Source organism: Parasteatoda tepidariorum, chromosome 5 (genome assembly GCF_982258835.1).
Source record: "Parasteatoda tepidariorum strain Cologne lab strain chromosome 5, Ptep-v5.0, whole genome shotgun sequence".
NCBI classification, from domain to species: domain Eukaryota; kingdom Metazoa; phylum Arthropoda; class Arachnida; order Araneae; family Theridiidae; genus Parasteatoda; species Parasteatoda tepidariorum.
In genome coordinates this window covers 63634780-63655003 of record NC_141759.1, presented here as the reverse complement: position 1 = coordinate 63655003, position 20224 = coordinate 63634780, and the positions used below count along the sequence as shown (strand labels likewise).

Sequence of the window (20224 nt, the reverse complement as noted above, 5' to 3'; positions counted from 1 at the left end):
TCTTTGATCTTGTAGAAATTATTATTTGTAGTGAACCACTTCTAATATTTATTAAGAAAAATAGCAGCTGTAGCTATCTAAAACTTAAGGTACTAACATAGCTGCCAACTCTACTATATTTTGCCAGTTTCTCAGAATCTACTGGCTTAATCAAAACTTTCTGTTTTTTTAAAAAAAACAAAACAAAACAAATGAATTTCCGAAAATACCTAGAAATCGAAAAAAAAATCCCTATTGAGATAGACTCTTTACTCTGTTCATTAATTGTTTGCTTGGGTACATATTACATTATTATTATGTTATGTATTCATTTTTCAGTATTCTAAAATTTTTATTTGTCAGACCTCTCTATTTTTAAACTAATTGAAGTATATGTTATAACTATCTAAAAGGATTTTAATGTCTGTTTTTATTGAAAAAAAAATTTTTTTGCATAATTAATCAAAAAATTTTTTTGTTTTTCTTTTAGAATCCCATAACACATTTTGGTAATCCTATGGATGTAACAAGCTGGTTTACTGATACAAAAATATCCAAGAAACGTCAAGAATTGAAAGAACTTATATTAAATCTTCAGAAAAAATATCAAACTAAACAAACTAACTTAAGTGGTGTTACTATTAAGAAAATAATCCAACCCTCTGCTTCTCCCATAGTTTCATCTACACAAACAGATAATAATAGATGATGAATTAGAAACTATGACATTAGATGAACTTTCAACTTTTTCTCTATTGCAAGGAGAGAGCTTGCATGAAACACTGTGAATAACTCATAATTCAAAACTCTTCAACAAGGAGATATTTTATATCTGTACTAAAATAAGTTGTAAATAACGAAGCCTTTGTTTTATGATTTTCATGTCTCTGTTATGTACTATAAAATAATCACTAAGGTAATTGTATTGGGGGTAAAAATTGTGAAACCACGATTTTCTCCAAAGGTAAAATTTCTTTTCACCTTTATCAGTGCTTGATTTGCTACAATTATCTATTTTTTAAAGGACAATAATAAATAAATCCCAAATTTCAACTGTGTAAATGTTCGTTATATTTTAATAATTTCAGATATCGCTGTAACCAGGGTTCTCATTGGTCGGTAAAAACCTGGAATTCCCTTAAGAATTTGATTTCTTCTCAGAAGCAATAAAATGCCTTTTCCCCTCACTAAAATAATGACTAAATTTTTGACATAGTGGCAACAGCAGTAAACAGTCATTAAGATCAATTACAATTATTCCATATTGCTGCACTGTAGTTTTTATTCCATTTTTTTTTTTTACTTTGTTTCTCATAAAATCCAATGTTTCACATATAAATATATTTTTTTTCCTCAAAAAATTGTATTGCATAACTAACACATGGACAGACAGGGTTTCATTTCTGAAGTAATGTGGAAACCCTGTATAAATTATTAAAATTTACCTCGCTAAATTTTGCAAGCTTCAAAAGTTATTTGATTTCGTTAATTACCTAATTAATTTTTTATTTGTATTATATATTTTTGGGGGAAGATACCAAGATCTTTGATTTTTATATGTGACTGTTGAACTATATAGTTTCTTGAAAATTGTTGCACGATGTTTTAAATTTTTATAATCTTGGGGAAAATTGAGTCTAAGAGTTACTTGTGTATTGTCATGCTAATTAGCAAGGAAACTCCATTTTTTTCTTAATGTAGAATCATATATTTATTATACATTATATTTATTAAAATATACCAACCATATTAATGACTTTAGTCCTAAAAACCACATTGCTAATTTTTAGGAAGTTTTTCCTTTACTGTAGAGGACAATACTTCTTTAAAGAGTTTTGCTAATTAGCTTGATGATATATAGCTTTCATACAGTGAGAGTCATTATTTTTAGAATCTGAACTAGATTCTGAATAGGCTGTTAGTCACTATTGAAGTGATTTAACTTATTAAGTGATTATTATGTATCATTACATGTTTATAATTGTGGTTTGATGTTTTGAATATCAATGCATTTTTTATGTTAAAAAAATAAAAGTTATTAAAAGTAATTTTGTTTAATTTTTTTGCTACAGGACAAATGAAAAATGCTGATGCAACTTAATTGGAATATATATATACAGTATACTTTAAATATCTCGAGCTACTATATCTCAAAAACCTTAATATGTGCGAAAAAATATTTTTCCTCTTGGCATTACATAACTAGTTCATGTTAATTTGAATTCCTGTGTCGAAGAGTTTCTTCTCAATACCTCGTTATGTCGAATATTTTTTTGTTATAGAAAATGAATTTTTGGGTGAAAAAACAACAATGCAAGTTCATTGTAAACCAATACTTTTCTCTTTAATGTACAATTTTTCTCTTACTTTTAAAAATTATTGCTGTATTTAGACTTACCATCAACTATTATTTACATACAGAATTATTAGTAGTTATTTCTTATGTTTCCTGACTCCACTTTTTAGAGTACTATTTTGGAATATATTTTTCTACTCTTTCAAACATATTTCGCTCTGAATTTGTTATCTCGAAATTTTTAGCGTTCCTTCAACTTTGAGATTTTTTTCCACAATTCAGATTAATTTGAAATCTGATTCAGGGGAAACATTTTACTGCTATCTAAACTGATTAAAATGAATTAATATTAAAATCAAAGATTTTATGAACATAAAGCTAAGCCAACTTAGTAACGGATTTTACACTATTTTTTAAGTGGCTCCAAAAACCGTTATATGAAGAAAGTTTACGACACATCTGTGTTAATTATTTTCTGAAGGCAAACAGAAAATAAAAAAACAAACATTTGTATGCCCAGTTGTACTTGTTTATTGTATGAGCACTCATATACAGAAAATAAAATTTTAGTTCAGCCTTGATTTTTTTAAAATTATTTTGCAGGTAGTTTGCCTAAAATTTGAATCTTAATTTTGAAAAAAGTGCTTATAAATATTCACTTATATTATTATTTTATATCAGAAGGATTTAGTCATTCTATTGCAGTCTATATGCATTAGTACAAAAATATAAAATAATTCCAAGACTTGCTAGATGTGAATGATATGAAACAAAAGTCTACTTTTGTTTCTTCTCATTCATGCCTGACAAAGTTTGTAATACAACAAATATCTAATAATGTATGTATGTTGTAATATCTAAACACGACAAACTTCGCCAGGCATGAATGACATAAATCTACTTTTGTTTCTTCTCATTCATGCCTGGCAAAGTTTGTTGTATTTAGATACCAGAAACTTTGTTATCTATCTTTGTGCAAACTATTTAGATATTTGTTCTTGATAATGGAAAGGAAAAAATTTAGAAATTGTTCTTCAAATGTTGGATGTGTTCTGTTTCGGAATGATTTACAAATGTTCTAGGTTGTTTTTTAAAGTTCTTCTGTATTTTGCTTCGTATTTACCTGCTAGAGGGCGTATTCAAGCGTTGTGATCGTGAATTGTAATATGCACTAAGTAAAGACAGAAAATATATAAAAATAAAAAAATTTTTTATTATACAATAATACATATCTAAAGGAAAATTCATACAAGTTTCATGTTAAAAAATGTATTTATTGTATGCAAAAATTTAGAAAAATCAGATAAATATTACTATTCCACACAATAATATTGATGCAAACTTGATGTTTAACATTCAAACAGTTAATAAGCATAACTAAAATCCAAACTTTAATTGAATCTGGAAGTTATCTTCTTTTGCAATTTTGGATTTAATTCTCTCGATACATAAAAATGAATGAACTAGATTAGTTTTTAGGTCGAAATGTATTTTTCTCACATTAATAGCTTATTATTAGACAACTAAATATAAATAATTTATTTCCATTAACTATCGATCAATAAACCATAGTGTGAGAATTTTTCTATAAACTAAATAAAAAAAAAGATTCAGTCAATACTGATATTTCATAAGAAATGTATACAAAAATAAGTGATAACACTTTATGCTTTGAAAGCCGTTATAATAATTTTAAATGATAATCAAAGCATAAAATGTTATGTAGGGTTCATATAAAGTAGTATATCACCCTCTTGATATATATCTACATTGAAAAGCATCTTTTTGAGCATTATGTGCAAACAAAATTTAAGGAGGTTATTCAAATGTTTAGAAAAGCAAAAACGTACATTTGGCTAAAATTTACATTTTATTATTTTTTTTTAGTTAAAAAAAAAAATACCTCTTGATTTTTTCTCTCTCAGTATGTTAAAAAAAAAGGGGGGATTTTCAGTATAAGGAAGTAAAATTAAGGTGATGAAATTTGTTTCTTCACTTTAAAAAAAATCGCAAATTATCCCAAATAAAAATAATTTAATAAAATTTTTTTTGATGATTCCAAAATTAATAAAACTGATGGATGCACAAAACAGAAGTTATAAGAGTGTGAAAACATATGAGCCACTTTGTCAAGTAAACATCATTTTGTTAAAAAAAAATTAAATCATAGTCACGGTACACAAAATTTGAAAAACAAAATGTCTATATACTTTATTTTTTTCTTCGTACTTTTATACAAAAAATGTTTAAAATACTGTAGCAATGCAATAAGAGTGATTCTTGAGTAAGTTATTAACTTTTAATATGTGATACAAAATTTGAAAAAAAAAAAAATTTGATTTTTAATTCAAAACTTGACAATATTCATTTAAAAGAAAATATTGGGACAATTTCACAGCGTACTGAGGTTAACACAAATGTCAAGCAAAGTTTTTACCTTAAAGCCTTTTTTTTTACACACACTAACAATTTTTACAGTGACCTTACCACTGAAAACTGTTATCTGTCGTAGCTGTTTGAAACTAGTAGTTGACATTGTAAAATTTTTTAACAGAGATATATTATAAGATATAAAAAAAGTAAGTAAATGCAATGAATAAGAAATATGCAACAAATAAGTTAATTAAAAAATTGTCAAAATTTAGATTCCACAATGATACTGTTCATTATAATTATATAATATATAAATAAAATATATCGGTAGTATAAAAAATATGTATATGATGAAGTGAACTGAAATTATAGACGAATTCAGTGCATACATTGTCACAAGGAAAATTAATATTTGGGAAATTAGAATCATTGGAGGTTAGCTAGATACACACAATATGAATTCTAACTTGATTCTCATATAAACGTCAAAATTCCGATTGTTAAATGTCTTTAATAAGTCAAAGAGAAGTCTTATAGACTTGACAAGTTAAACAAATGAAATGGCTTTTTTTTTTAAACAGGAGCTATTGTTTTTTTCAATTTTAAAATGGCTTCAAAGACTTCTTTTCTTTTAAGGGCTGGTCGGAAATGTTCATCAATTGTTAATTCTTCATTAGACTCAAACATTTTTTTCTAGAAAAAAAAAGAAGATATAAATACATTTTAGCTGCAAGGAAAAATGTTAAGTTAGTAACTATTTCAATTACAATTAAAAACTAATTCAATTTTTTTAAATCTTTCTTTTTTTTCATTTAGTGTTCAAATCAAAAACTTAAAAAAACCACATTCTCTCTAGGTGTTACGTCACAAAATTATTCCCATCATGGTGTCAAAATTCCATTTTGGGGCATACATTTTATTATATTTGCTAGTTTTTTTCTGAAAAAAGTTTTTTTTTTAAATATAATTTTAAAAAAATATCTTTACGCATAATAATTGTTAAATATACCCCTCTACCATGTAACTAAAAAGCTATCAAAAAAATAGTTGTTAACATAAGGGATTTATCATGGCAGATGGTCATAGTGAAAATTTCATTTATACATAGTTATTGCATTGATACTGCAGAGATAAGATCAAACAACGAAAAACATCTTGCCTATTAAGGAGCATTTTTAAAATGAAAAAATACAGCCATAATTATGACTTCAAAAACAGATTATATAAACAAAACAAAATATTAATCTTTTCCTTACAGAGACAAAGACAGTTTTGTCTTAGATCATTTCTTTTTTATAACAATTTTGCAAAACTTTCAAAGATCGAACTGAGGGGCCATTGGACATCCAAAAACACTCCAATTTCAACACCAAGAAAATTAAATTTCCAGTAAATGCATAGTTGCTAACGGCGATTTTGGAAGCATGGGAAGAGATCCAAAATTTGGGGAGTTATCAATTGATTATATATAACCAAAACTAAAGCCAACCCAGCGTTATTAAATTTGAAAGAATCTGGCTACTGCTTAATCCTCAAATAGACAGTTAAAATTTAATATAGGGTGTGTAGCGTTTTTAAAAAGTGCTTATTTTCGTTTTTTAAAAGCCCATAAAGGTGGTTTTTTCATTGGGTGTTTTTAAAAAGTGCTTAATTTTCCCTTTTTCAAAAAGAGAATTTTCCTTTACCATGTTGATTTTTCTCTACGAATTATGCAAAAAGACTGATGCTGAGCGTTTGATGACGTATGCTGTCTAACTCACAAATTGACCAATCAGGGGTTAGCGCTCGCTTCAAGCTGACGTTTTGTAACCAGGCCTTAACTCACTCTACCAGCTTCCTTATTTAAATTTATGATGTCCCAATTAGGAAAACTTTTGCACTAAATTCCTAACAATTCGATTTGTTGTCTAAGATATAATTTTATATAACAGACAGCACTTATCATAATTAATTTTATAAGACAGCACTTATTAAATTAATTTTATAAGTTCAGCATAATCTAAATCAACCCTAAAAGAGATTGTATGAAATGGCTTTGTATTATGAAAGAACAAAATGAAAGAAACAAAAAGAATATAATGAAAGAACAAAAATAATTTTTTTATAAGAATAAATTCCTAAAAACTCCCAAATTTATATTCATAGAGCATAAGAAAATCTTGGGGAAATAGAGTGAGCAGCTACACTATTTATAAAGAGCATGTTTTTTACTTCTATTTGAAAGTATTATTTTGATATTCATATTTTAGAAGTTGCTGAATTTAAATCTAGATGGAAGTACAAGGTACAAAAACATCTTATTTCTTACAAGGGAATCATGGTGTTTTTTTACATTAAGGTTCTCCTGAACAACTTGAAAATGTAACTTATATATCCCCAAGTCATTTATAGATATTTTTTTTTAATACTTAGAAAAGATACTTACCTTGAAAAATTTTTCTAGAAAATAAAACACATATAATCCACAACTATGATTATCAAGTTGCTCAGCACTATTCTCAGGACCAAGAGGAAGAACTTTTTCATCAAAGGATTTTATTCCCTTTTTCTTGAATTCCCATTCTTCTTGTAAAAAACTAATAACAAAACAAATCGTTATTAAACAAATGTACATAGGATTTGAAACATTAAAATTAACTCTTACTATTTAGCTACAAAAAATATTTTGGAAAATTTAAAATTTTTTTTAAACACATTCAATTTTCTGAGAAATAAAAAAAAAAAACATTAAATTTTCAATTTTAACATTAATTTAGATATGAAATGTAAAAAAAGTATTTCTTAGTAATGCTTTTCAGAAAGAAAGAAAATAACATTGAGAATATATTTTGTACTCTGATTATAACGGAAGCAGCTAGTTTTGTCATTTCAGTACAATTTAACCAAAAAGTTTTTCATAAATAAGGGCAGTGCAATTTAATTAAAATGGAAATAGGTGGGTACTATAATTATTTAAAACAAAATACAAATTTCCGACATTTATTCAGGGTTCCCATTCAATTTCAGGATAAAAATTCCCTGACTTTTCCAGGTATATCCGGAAAATTTCAATGAAAATCCAGACCATATCTTATAAATATCAAGCAATTTTTCATCAGAAAACTTTGATTTTCACTTGTAACGTCAAATATAAGATATTATAAGCAAAACAATATCATTGAATAAGGATGGAAGTTTCACTAAAATGTAAAATTTTTATAACAGATAATTGTAATAGATGTTAGAATTATTTAAGTCGAATCTCAATAACTAATTACAATTACTGTTGGAAAAGATTTTAAAGAGTGAATAGAGACCTAGTTCACTGATATGAAAAATTGCTAGATCTTCACAAGGAGTATGACAAAAAATTAACCATACATGTACATAATTTTTAGTAATTAACTTTTTTGTTGTTTTCAATGCCCTCCTGGGTTGACATTTCGTCAATTCAGGCGTATTAGGGCAGATTTGTAGGCCACAATTTAAGGGAAACCATATTAGGTGGGCCATGTTGCTCCTACAGTAAGGACAGAGAATGAGAGAACAGCCATGCCTTTCTGATGCAAGGCCAGTTCCCTGACCCCCTACACAGCCCTACACCCCCCTAAAGCATTCTCGCAACAGCTAGTTGTTGGCCAGAGAGTTCATGGAGTTTAAGACTCCACCAGGGCTTGAAGAAACTCAGGAAATTTACCCGTCCCCGAGGATGGCTTGTCCAACAATGTACCCGTCCTACTTTGAAACTAACCCGTCGCTTCTAAATAAATAAAAATATAATTTTCTCTTATTTATTACAAACATTTATTTAAATTGCACAATGAATTAGTAGTTACTAGGATTACAAATACTAGGATTACATTATACAGTAATAAAAGAAATACTAGGTTACTAATAGTTAAACCTAGTATTTCTATTATGAAATAATTTATTTCTTTGATGAAATAATTTAAATAACAAAAGTTAAGTTATCTGTCAATTATGTCAATTTATCCGATGGTACTGCGTTTTTTAAATGAATCAAATATGACGTTTGCCAGTTCCACAATAAAGCCAATGATTTACAGAGGTTTCTGCACAGAAATTGGAAAGAGGTTTTCCACTTAGGTAGATGTTCATAAATGCGCTTAACGCTTGTTGTTTAGGATCAGTAAGTAATGTGTTTTTTTTAAGTTCATTGCTAAAAAGCCCCTTTCAACCGCTGCAGTACTTCCAGAGAGAGAAAACATCAATTCCACCATGCGCAGCATGTTGCTGTATTTCGAGATTAGAGGGTCATTTTAGAAGTGAGGCGCTAGACTCTTGTAAGATTAAAAAAAATTGAAAATGTATCACGAACATTAACGGGAAAATGGCCGTCCGCACGGACGCTGGATTCGAGAAATTTGTTGTCCGCGGGGAATTTTTGACAGCCGAGGACGGGCGGACAAGTGGTTCTTCGAGCCCTGGACTCCACAGTTTTATGACCAATGTGGTCAGTACTGCGCACAGGCCGGTTTTCTTCCCAGACAAGCTGGAACCAATCGATCAACGGCTGGGTGGGCTTCAAGTCGCCACTGGGGATCGAAACCCAGTTCTGCACAATGACAGTACAGTGTCTTAACTGCTGAGCCATCAGAGCTCTATACTAAACAAATTTTGTTCTTTTCTGTCTCCTTCGAAATTTATAACATGTGAAAAAATAATGAACAGTGTAAGAAAGATACAGATCACCCAAAATTAAATACGTAGCATGCTGCTGACAGTTGTAAACAGAGAATAAGAAACACTGATATGGGATATCAGACACAATTCAATAGCAAAATTATTAGTACATTATTGTCATAATTTTGATCAATGCAAAGTAAATACTCACTTTCTTATTCTAGTAACTACTTGCTTATTGTCAGATTTAAGAGAATCATAGACAAAAATTTTTGGTCTAGAAAATAAAGAAGAAAAAAACATTAAATTTAAAAGTCACTTTGTACCTGTTACTGTTTTAAAATATTCCTACATTATTATAATGCAAGAAAAAATAAAACATTATGAATAATAGTATAATTTATGAAATTTTGATTAAATATTATTAGTTAAAAAGAGTATCAAAAAATTACTTTATGCAAACGCTTTCAATTCAAGATACAACCTGTATTTTTTTTTTCAGAATTTTGTGAGATTAATTCCCCTTGGTGTTCTAAAAACTTGCTAATTTATTTATTAATATTTTTAAATTTTAAAAAGGAACTTTTAGTTTTTATTTTTCTAATATTTATTTAGTTTTTATCTTCATCACTGTAAGGAATCCGCTACTATTTTATCAACAGCCCTTAATTTCCAATATTTTATTAGATAAGTTCGTCCCATCTTGAAAAACTAGTTATTTCTTTAAAAATAAATTTTAAGAGTACTTGTGCATTCAACTTTTACTATGAAACCGTAGAAAATGCAAAATTTCAAATGTTTTCAATTAAGTATAACTTTTTTATTAAAAACTATAACTAAGATAAATCATTTAAAATTGATTAATTTTAGTTATTGTTGACTAATTGTTTAATTTTTACTACCTCAAAGTATGCAAGTTGAAAATAAAGTATATAACAGTTGTGAAATATTATGTATCCTTCTTATTAGTTAAAAGAATTTTGTTGGAATATAATTAGACTATTTTACAAAATTTTAAATATAGCGTAGGCAATTCAATTCTTGTCTCTGATAACTTGATAGCTGTTGGTTAGATAGTTATGTTTATCTGCAGTATGAACGGCAGATAAATAAATCCTATAAAATATGGATAGTTTTATAAAAAAAATGGATCATAAAACAGCATACATTTTAGCAATTTTTTATTATTAAAAATCAAATACTTTTTTAAATAAAAAAAAGCTTACACTTTTGTTTTAGATTTTGTTTCACTAGAGCTTCTGTTACCTAGAAAAATAAGTTATGTTAAAACTTCTGTATAAATAATAAAAATAAATATTTTTCTTTATAGTTGCACATTCAGCAAAAAATAATTCCTAGAATGTTACAGCAAAAACAAAGACATGGCAAGTAGAAATAAAAACATTTTTTAAAACATCAATGACAAAATTTCAATTTAATTACTTTTTGCAACATGGAATACAATTAAAAAATAGTTTTGCAACATTGTTACAAATCCATGTTTGACTGATGAAATATTGTAAATAACTTCAGTTTTTTTGTGGTTTGCTGGAAATTCTTACATTAGAAGTAAATTGCATAGAATTTGGTCAAGGTAAAGAAAAATTTCACATCATCACAGAAAGTAAAATAAATTTTAAAAAAAAGGTAGAATATTTATTTAGTTAATAAAAACTAAGAACATATTAACCAAAGAAGTAATGTGCCTAAACATTCTCGGGCTGGATATACCAAAAAAAAAAAAAAGAATTAAACATTCAAAGGATTCTTATCCAGTTAGTTAGACATTGCAAACACAAATCACATGGTTGACATGGACTCACTGCAGAGAGAACATATGATTTATCCTTGTGAATCCAAACTTCAAAATCCAGAATTTTCTGATTTAAAAAAAAATTAAGTTTAATGTTTTTTTTTTGATATATAAAAAGAACTGTAAAACATTTTTTTAAATGCAAAATTCACAAAAGTGTAAAGTATTAATGCAATATATGAAAACTTAAATTACCTCTATCGCTTCGTGTGGTCACTGACACCGATGTAGATTTTTCATTTTCAGATGATGAACGAGAACGTAGAATATGAGATGACTCTTCAGAAGTATCATTGCCTATATTTAAAGGAAAAAATTTAAACATTTTCATGATTACATCAAAAGTTTCCATTTAAAATTCAATACTAAGCTGAGTTAGTTAAATACAGTAGAAATGGTTCTAGCTGATTCTACGTAAGTTAATCAGTTCTTAAAAGCTATGGGAAAATATAATTATGATAGATGGAAAACACTAAAAAACAACTTATCCTTGTCAATCCAAACTTCAAAATCCAGAATTTTCTGATTTGAAAAAAAATTAATTTGATGCCTTGTTTCTTGATACATAAAAAGAACTGTAAAACATTTTTAAAGTGCAAAACTCACAAAAGGGTAAAGTATTAATGCAATATATGAAAACTTAAATTACCTCTATCACTTTGAGTGGCCCGTGACCTACGCTCCGATGCAGATTTTTCATTTTCAGAAGATGTACAAGAATGCAGAACATGTGGCGGCTTTTCAGAAGCATCATTGGCTATATTTAAAGGAAAAAATTTAAACATTTTCCCAATTACATATAAAGTTTCCATTTAAAATTCAATACTAATCTGAGTTAGTTAGATACAGTATAGATAGTTCTAGTCTATTCTAGGTAAGCTAATCAGGTCTTAAAATCCATGCGAAAATATAATTATGATAGATGGAAAACATTATAAGAACACTTTATTCTTGTGAATCCAAACTTCAAAATCCAGAATTTTTTGATTTAAAAAAAAAAATTAAATAAATGCTTTTTGTTTTTAATTTAAAAAGAACTGTAAAACATTTTTAAAGTGCAAAACTCACAAAAGAGTAAAGTATTAATGCAATATATGAAAACTTAAATTACCTCTACCACTTCGAGTGGTCACTGACACCGATGTAGATTTTTCACTTTCAGAAGATGAACGAGAACGCAGAATATGAGATGACTCTTCAGAAGTAACATTGCCTATATTTAAAGGAAAAATTTAAACATTTTCATGATTACATCAAAAGTTTCCATTTAAAATTCAATACTAAGCTGAGTTAGTTAAATACAGTAGAAATGGTTCTAGCTGATTCTACGTAAGTCAATCAGTTCTTAAAAGCTATGGGAAAATATAATTATGATAGATGGAAAACACTAAAAAACAACTTATCCTTGTCAATCCAAACTTCAAAATCCAGAATTTTCTGATTTGAAAAAAAATTAATTTGATGCCTTGTTTTTTGATACATAAAAAGAACTGTAAAACATTTTTAAAGTGCAAAACTCACAAAAGGGTAAAGTATTAATGCAATATATGAAAACTTAAATTACCTCTATCACTTCGAGTGGCCCGTGACCTACGCTCCGATGCAGATTTTTCATTTTCAGAAGATGTACGAGAACGCAGAATATGTGGTGGCTTTTCAGAAGCATCATTGGCTATATTTGAAGGAAAAAATTTAAACATTTTCCCGATTACATAAAAAGTTTCCATTGAAAATTCAATACTAATCTGAGTTAGTTAGATACAGTATAGATAGTTCTAGTCTATTCTAGGTAAGCTAATCAGGTCTTAAAATCTATGTGAAAATATAATTATGATAGATGGAAAACATTATAAGAACACTTTATTCTTGTGAATCCAAACTTCAAAATCCAGAATTTTTTGATTTAAAAAAAAATTAAATTAATGTTTTTTGTTTTTAATTTAAAAAGAACTATAAAACATTTTTAAAGTGCAAAACTCACAAAAGGGTAAAGTATCAATGTAATACCGTAAACCGGGGCGAGTCTACCCATTTTAGTTTTATTTAATTTTCACTATTTTAAATTGCAAATAAAAAAATTTTTACCGACGGAGTACTTAGTTCAGACTCTCAGGAAGATGGCGCTGTAGTAGATTGATCCGTTTTTATTTATTTGGTGTCTTTTTAACCGACCTGTTCAAATGTCTTTTGAGAGATTTGTATTGAAAATCAGCAAACTTTTAGTTGGTGCTCCGTAAGTAGTATATTATTATTATTACTATTTTCACTTTGGTTAAGTGATAAACTTATCTAAGACTAAGATTACATTAATTTTATATGAAAAAAAAAACAAAAAGAATGTAAGTTTTGCTGTTGTTAACAAAAAGCCGGAATTCGCGTGGCGAGTCGACCCATTCGTATTTAGTTTTAACAAAGCATAATTATATAATTTAGACTTTGTTTATATTAAAACTAAGTAGTTTTAAATGAATTTGAGTACATTATTTTAATTATGCATTGATAAATTTATCATTAATAAGAAAATTTATATGTTAAATATAAATGTAAATATAAAATACGTTTATTTTACCTATTTTTTCAATTTTTATATTACAAAATTAACTTTTTTTATTTAATGCAAGTTAAATAAATTATTATTTATTATTACAGATGGTTCGATTTTTCATGATTCCCAATGTTTGAATTTCGATTTTGCTAATAATCTTTAATTATTATTATTTATTAATTATTTAATTGTAAATTTATATTAATTTTAATTTATTTTTATCAACAATAATCAGAAATTTTTTTTATTTTATAATGTTAATGATTATAAAAACAAAACTGTGATCAAAATGTGATAATCGATCAAATACTCAATTTGTGTTATTTTATGAATAAAAAAATGGAATATATAATAAAGTTATGAGTTTTACTTCATAAATATCCTATATAGTAACTAAAATAACAATTTAATAGTAAAATTTGATTATTTACAATGTTAACATTCATTTTAGTAGAATGGGTAGACTCGCCCCATACCAGACATTTGTCAGCAGTTCTATAAAAATATATAGTAACAGCGTAACTGTTAATATTTTCTAAAATTGATTTCACAGCTTTAAAGTGGGATAAATAGCGATTCCGAAACACCTATCAAAAGCCTTTTTTTTAATATTTACAAAAGTTTGACCACTTGAAAGTTGAGAAACTGAAAAAATGGGTAGACTCGCCCCGGTTTACGGTATATGAAAACTTAAATTACCTCTATCACTTCGACTGGCCCTTGACAGTGATGCAGATTTTTCATTTTCAGAAGATGTACGAGAACGCAGAATATGAGATGGTTTTTCAGAAGCATCATTGCCTATATTTAAAGGAAAAAATTTAAACATTTTCATGATTACATAAAAAGTTTCCATTTAAAATTCAATATAATTATGATATATGGAAAACACTAAAAAAACAATTTATCCAAGTCAATCCAAGCTTCAAAATCCAGAATTTTCTGATTTAATAAAAATTTAATTTATGTTTTTTGTTTTTAATTTAAAAACTGTAAAACATTTTTAAAGTGCAAAACTCACAAAAGGGTAAAGTATTAATGTCAATCCAAGCTTCAAAATCCAGTATTTTCTGATTTAATGAAAATTTAATTTAATGTTTTTTGTTTTTAATTTAAAAAGAACTGTAAAACATTTTTAAAGTGCAAAACTCACAAAAGGATAAAGTATTAATGCAATATATGAAAACTTAAATTACCTCTATTACTTCGAGTGGCCAGTGACCTACGCTCCGATGCAGATTTTTCATTTTCAGAAGATGTACGAGAACGCAGAATATGTGGTGGCTTTTCAGAAGCATCATTGGCTATATTTAAAGGAAAAAATTTAAACATTTTCCCGATTACATAAAAATTTTCCATTTAAAATTCAATACTAATCTGAGTTAGTTAGATACAGTAGAAATGGTTCTAGCCTATTCTAGGTAAGTTAATCAGGTCTTAAAAACTATGTAAAAATATAATTATGATTGATGGAAAACACTAAAAGAACCATTTATCCTTGTCAATCCAAACTTCAAAATCCTGATTTTCTGATTTTAAAAAAAAATTCTATTTAATGTTTTTTTTTATATATAAAAAGAACTGAAAAAAAATTTTTAAAGTGCAAAACTCACAAAAGAGTAAAGTATTAATCCAATGTATGAAAACTTAAATTACCTCTATCACTTCGACTGGCCCTTGACACTGATGCAGATTTTTCATTTTCAGAAGATGTACGAGAACGCAGAATATGAGATGGTTTTTCAGAAGCATCATTGCCTATATTTAAAGGAAAAAATTTAAACATTTTCATGATTACATAAAAAGTTTCCATTTAAAATTCAATACTAAGCTGAGTTAGTTAGATACAGTATAGATAGTTCTAGGTAAGTTAACCAGGTCTTAAAACTGTGTGAAAATATAATTTTAATAGAGGGAAAACACTAAAAGAACACTTTATCCTTGTGAATTCAAACTTTAAAATCCTGAATTTTCTCTTTTAAAAAAAATTTACCACATTTTATGTTTTTTTATTTTTATAACAGGAAAAATAAACTTGCTTTGACAGATTTCCACTACCCACTGAGATTGGTACATAATTCCATTAATTTGAAAATAAGTTTGTAATACATAGGAGATTTTAAACATTTTCTCAAAACTCATATTATGAGCTTTGCTTAGATAAGTTTTACAAATTATTTTTTACCACTGCAACTGAAAATAAATTTCATCAAAATGAACAAGTTTAAAGGAAAAAGAAAGGAAACTTCAGAAATGTATTGAATTTAGGATTGACATAAGATAATTAAAGCTACACCACAATTAAAAAATGCAATTAAACTCATAAACATACAACTGACTGTACTGGATTGCATGTTCAAATGTAATTAAGATCGTTTAATGCTTTAAAATTAATAGTTAGATATTCTTTCCTACTTTTTGTACCACAAATGTTAAATATAACATATTGTATACATGTATAGAATATACAGATATGTTAATTGTAAGTACTTAATAGTATTTTTAAAATGTTAAACATTTGTTAGGTCTACTGAAATTTTAAAAATATTCTAGTTTCTGATGCTGTAATTTATTTTGTCTGAATTCATAATTAAGATGCTTACCTTGATTTTTCAGTAAAATATTTAAAAACTTCAGAATATTGTGAGTCCTTAGACTAATACCAAAACAAATTATTCTTATAATACTACTATCTATTTTGCTATGAATTATATTTATTAATAGAAATACATACTTTTTAGCTCTTCTAAACAAACATTTTTCAGAAAGGTGATAATAATTAATATCCAATGTACATTTTCAATGTTTGCTGGAATTATTATAAAGTCCTGTGAAAAGATATCAATGTTTTTTGTCCATGGACGCCTAAAAGTAGTAAGACAAATAAGATAATTTATTATTGAAATTATGAAAATATTTATAAAAAAATTTACTGTTATTTACTACTTGAAAGTAAAAAGATTTCTATAGTTTATATATAAATAATCTTACTTTTAAGTTAACTTTCCAAATTAGTATGCATGAAAGAGAATGAGACATTAACTCCTTCAGAACCAGCAAAATGAGAAAGCGCTTCCCCAATCTGGTATACTCCAAGAGTATAGGTACTAAGGAGTAACCATACATACTAATACGGCTTGTAATATGAAAGTATCGTTATAAAATCATACGTGCACAACCACTACCGGTATAAGAAAGGCTCCGTTGCTATTTGAAACTGAGCCGTTAAGGGACAATTATGCATTTGTGATCACATTGCTGAAGGAACTAAGTGAAAGAAAAAAACTTTATTATTTCTGTTTGTTTGTCAAAAATATTTATAAAAAATCAAAAATAGTGTTTATTCTTGTAAATAATCTTACCTTTCAGTGTTTTTTTTATTATAAAGTTTTTGTTTTATAACCGGGATTAAACAGCTGACCTAATTCTGAGTTTACAATTATAACGTTCAACTCCGTAGCCTAGTAATTTAGAACTCAACCCAGAAGACAAGGAAATTCCTGAATCAAGCATTGAGAGAAACTAATTTTCTTGATGGAACTAACCGGCATTTGCGTTACATGGAGAGAGAAACCATCCAAACCTCCCACACTAAGCCCGGCATCATGGGGACTTTGACCCATAATCCATCTATCACTGGGAATATTTTACATCAGCACTGTGATTGGAGCAAGAGGTCTGCAGAATTCATATCAACCAGCCATAGCTGGGATTAAGCCACCATGGCTCTAAGTTTATAGTTTGTAAAAATAGTAGAAAGGCAGAGTATGCAACTAAAAAATGATAATTTTTTGAGAAATTTCAAAAATTTCAAGCTTTTTTTTTGCCTTCAAATATAATTATGAGAAAAAAAAGAGCTATATACAATAGATTGAATAATTTTTATTAAAGATTTGATATAAAATTATATATTTCATTTTATGCAATTTACCTGTCACTAGGCTTTGCTGCTGCTGCCGCCGCTTTACTTCTTGTAACAGATTGTACCAGAGCTTCATCATTTTTTTCCTTTCTTGATAGAAGTGAATAGAAATCAGTAGAGAACAAATGAGTTTTTTCTTGATAGTTTGATTTCATAATTATATATCTAAAAACAGATAAGTATCCATAATTTAAGCAGCGAAAAAAACAATATTGAAGAAGATAAAACTAATGGGAAAAATTAATCTTTTGATAATGATCTAGAACTCTATGATTGACAATATCTAATGATTGATAATTGAATTATGTATTCAGAGAGAGTTCTTAAATTTTGATTCCTAAGGGTTATTTCTTAATTCATTAACTTATGAATCCTTAAAAAAAATTTCTCATTAAAATATGAATTGTCATTAATGGTATGTTTTGCTGAAAATACTCACAAGAAGTCAAAAAAAATATGCATCAGATACATTTTGCATATAAATTACATTTTTATAAAAATAAAATACAGATAAAATGTCATTAACTGTTCCATGTCCCCCTCATACACATTACTGAATTTTTTTTATGTATTTCACTATATTATAAAAGTGTTACAAGAGATAAATGCATGCATATTCTGAATGTCTACTTGAATTTGTATAGTCATTATTCTTAGAATAGTTTGTATTTTTTGTTCTTTACACAATTTTGTATGTGACCCCAACTTTTGAGTAATTATTGTCCTAAGTATGAAAAAAGTCAATGTATTGGCACTATAGATGACTCTAGTTGAATAGACTATAACTCCCATGTTAAAAAAGGATACTCTTTTCTAGAGAACAGTAGAGTTTGATTGCAGTAACAATTCTTTAAAGGTCAATAAGTTTAATTGCACCTTAAAAAATCTGTGGGTGACTTTATTGAATGTAATTATTGCTTCAAAATTTTTTTTCTACAAAATTGCTAGCAAATAAAAGAATTTTGGTTTGTACAAAATATAAAAAATTACTTTTATTGAGTATAGACAGTTTAGTAAAAAAATTAAATAGTTTTTCATCTGTTTGGCAAAAATTATAGTTTTGCAATTTCTGGGCCTACTTGAAATGTACATAAAGAGAACACTAAGGGTCTATAACTCAATTTTTGAAAAATTATTTAAGAAATGAAATAGTTTTTGATCTGTTGGACAAAAATTACTGTTTTGTAATTACTGTGCCTACTTAAAATATATATTTAAGGAGAACAGTAATTACCTAAGGTTCTATAATTACTTCACTATTTAAAAAACTTTAAATGTATTTCATTTATTTAGTTGTGTTATTACATATTTAGTTTCTTTTTTGTCAGAATTTAAACTATAATAATAAAAAAAAACATTATTATTTGACCATAAGAACATCTTAAGTAACATAGTAATAATACAAAAGTTTGAAACTTAAGTAACATAATAATAATACAAAATTTTGAAACTTAAGAGCAAATTTTTGACTTATTAATATATTTGAGATTAAGTAGATACAGATGTCATGTTTTATGCCCAGAGTTCATAAAATTTCTTATGGTTTTTGTCTCTAACTTTGCTATAACCTCTCACTGAAATTCTCTTGTTTTGACATTTTTTGACATGATACTGTCACCTAATGTATTATTTTTTAATTCCTTTCAATCACTACAATCACTAATATTTTTGTTTAAATTATTCAAATAATAAAATTAGTAGATATCACCAATATTGTGCCTAAGAAATATTCTAACCACAATATTAAATTAAAAACTATATCTAACTTACTGAAGGTAAAAATCAATAATGTTTCCTCTTAACCAGCGAGTAGGAGATAAAGAAGCTAAATCTCTATCATTTAGCTCAAAAGACCTTTGTTTGTCAAGCCAGACTTTAAAAGTAAAACTGAAATAAATAAATAGTCGTTCAGTTAATGCTAAGTTTCAACAAATAGAAAAAATAATATTTATTTTTGTTGCTCTTCTGACTTTTGAAATCTTCATACACACAAATATACATTTTTATTTTATTATTTCAGAAAATTTTGATCTAAAAAGTGCACATAAAAAATTGAAATAAGTAAAATATTTTTTTTTCTAATCTAATTTTATAAAATAAATGACAAAAGATAGGTAAGATGAATCCTTATTCTACAATACCCTTACTGTAGATTTTTATTGTTCTTTTTATTCTTTTATAAAAAGAAATAAAAAATTATTATTAATAATGTTTGATTCCACAGGGTGCGTAGTCAAATCTTTCAACAAAATATAAGCACCTTTTAAGTACTTTTTAAGCACTCAAAAAAAAATTTTCAAGCACTGTATTAAACTACTAAAAATATTTGCACTACTAATAATATTTTGAAATCGAAAATATCTTGCAAAATGCAGCAGAGTTGCACATGAGAGTGCAACAATCTCACCGAACCCAGCTCACTATACGCACATGCGGACTCGCAAGTATTTCCTCAAACCTGTACAATTATTGGCGCTTTCATACGCTTTGGACCGACCATAGGCTGAAATAGATCGTAGTTGAATGAATTGTGAAAACGTTGAATAAAACAATGTGAAAAGCACGCTTTAGCACAATATGTGGCGAAAATTGACATGGTTAAAAAAAAAGGTCATTTTCGAAAAGGGAAAATTAAGCACTTTTTAAAAACACCCCATGAAAAAAGCACATTTA

The 20224-nt window shown here is 27.1% G+C and overlaps 2 protein-coding genes across 8 annotated transcripts in view; one reads left to right on the top strand and one right to left on the bottom strand.

Annotated features, from left to right (window-relative positions):
- LOC107438926 (uncharacterized) overlaps nt 1-2856 on the top strand; it is a 53204-nt gene extending 50348 nt beyond the window's left edge. For all 7 annotated transcript variants that reach the window (XM_071185703.2, XM_016051342.5, XM_071185702.2 and 4 more), the window contains exon 21: nt 470-2856. In XM_071185703.2, coding sequence (XP_071041804.2) covers nt 470-688 — 219 coding nt within the window. In that variant the 3' untranslated portion in view covers nt 689-2856. The remainder of the gene's footprint in view (nt 1-469) is intronic.
- A 612-nt stretch (nt 2857-3468) lies between these two features.
- The window catches only part of LOC110282984 (uncharacterized), a 165234-nt gene continuing 148478 nt past the window's right edge, over nt 3469-20224 (bottom strand). The window contains exons 48-61 of the mRNA XM_087164083.1: nt 19322-19438; nt 17561-17716; nt 16364-16494; nt 15286-15387; nt 14826-14933; nt 14329-14430; nt 12649-12756; nt 12196-12297; nt 11734-11841; nt 11280-11381; nt 10498-10537; nt 9483-9548; nt 7074-7224; nt 3469-5341 (exon numbers count right to left, since the gene is read on the bottom strand). Coding sequence (XP_087020209.1) covers nt 5222-5341; nt 7074-7224; nt 9483-9548; nt 10498-10537; nt 11280-11381; nt 11734-11841; nt 12196-12297; nt 12649-12756; nt 14329-14430; nt 14826-14933; nt 15286-15387; nt 16364-16494; nt 17561-17716; nt 19322-19438 — 1513 coding nt within the window. The 3' untranslated portion in view covers nt 3469-5221. The remainder of the gene's footprint in view (nt 5342-7073; nt 7225-9482; nt 9549-10497; nt 10538-11279; nt 11382-11733; nt 11842-12195; nt 12298-12648; nt 12757-14328; nt 14431-14825; nt 14934-15285; nt 15388-16363; nt 16495-17560; nt 17717-19321; nt 19439-20224) is intronic.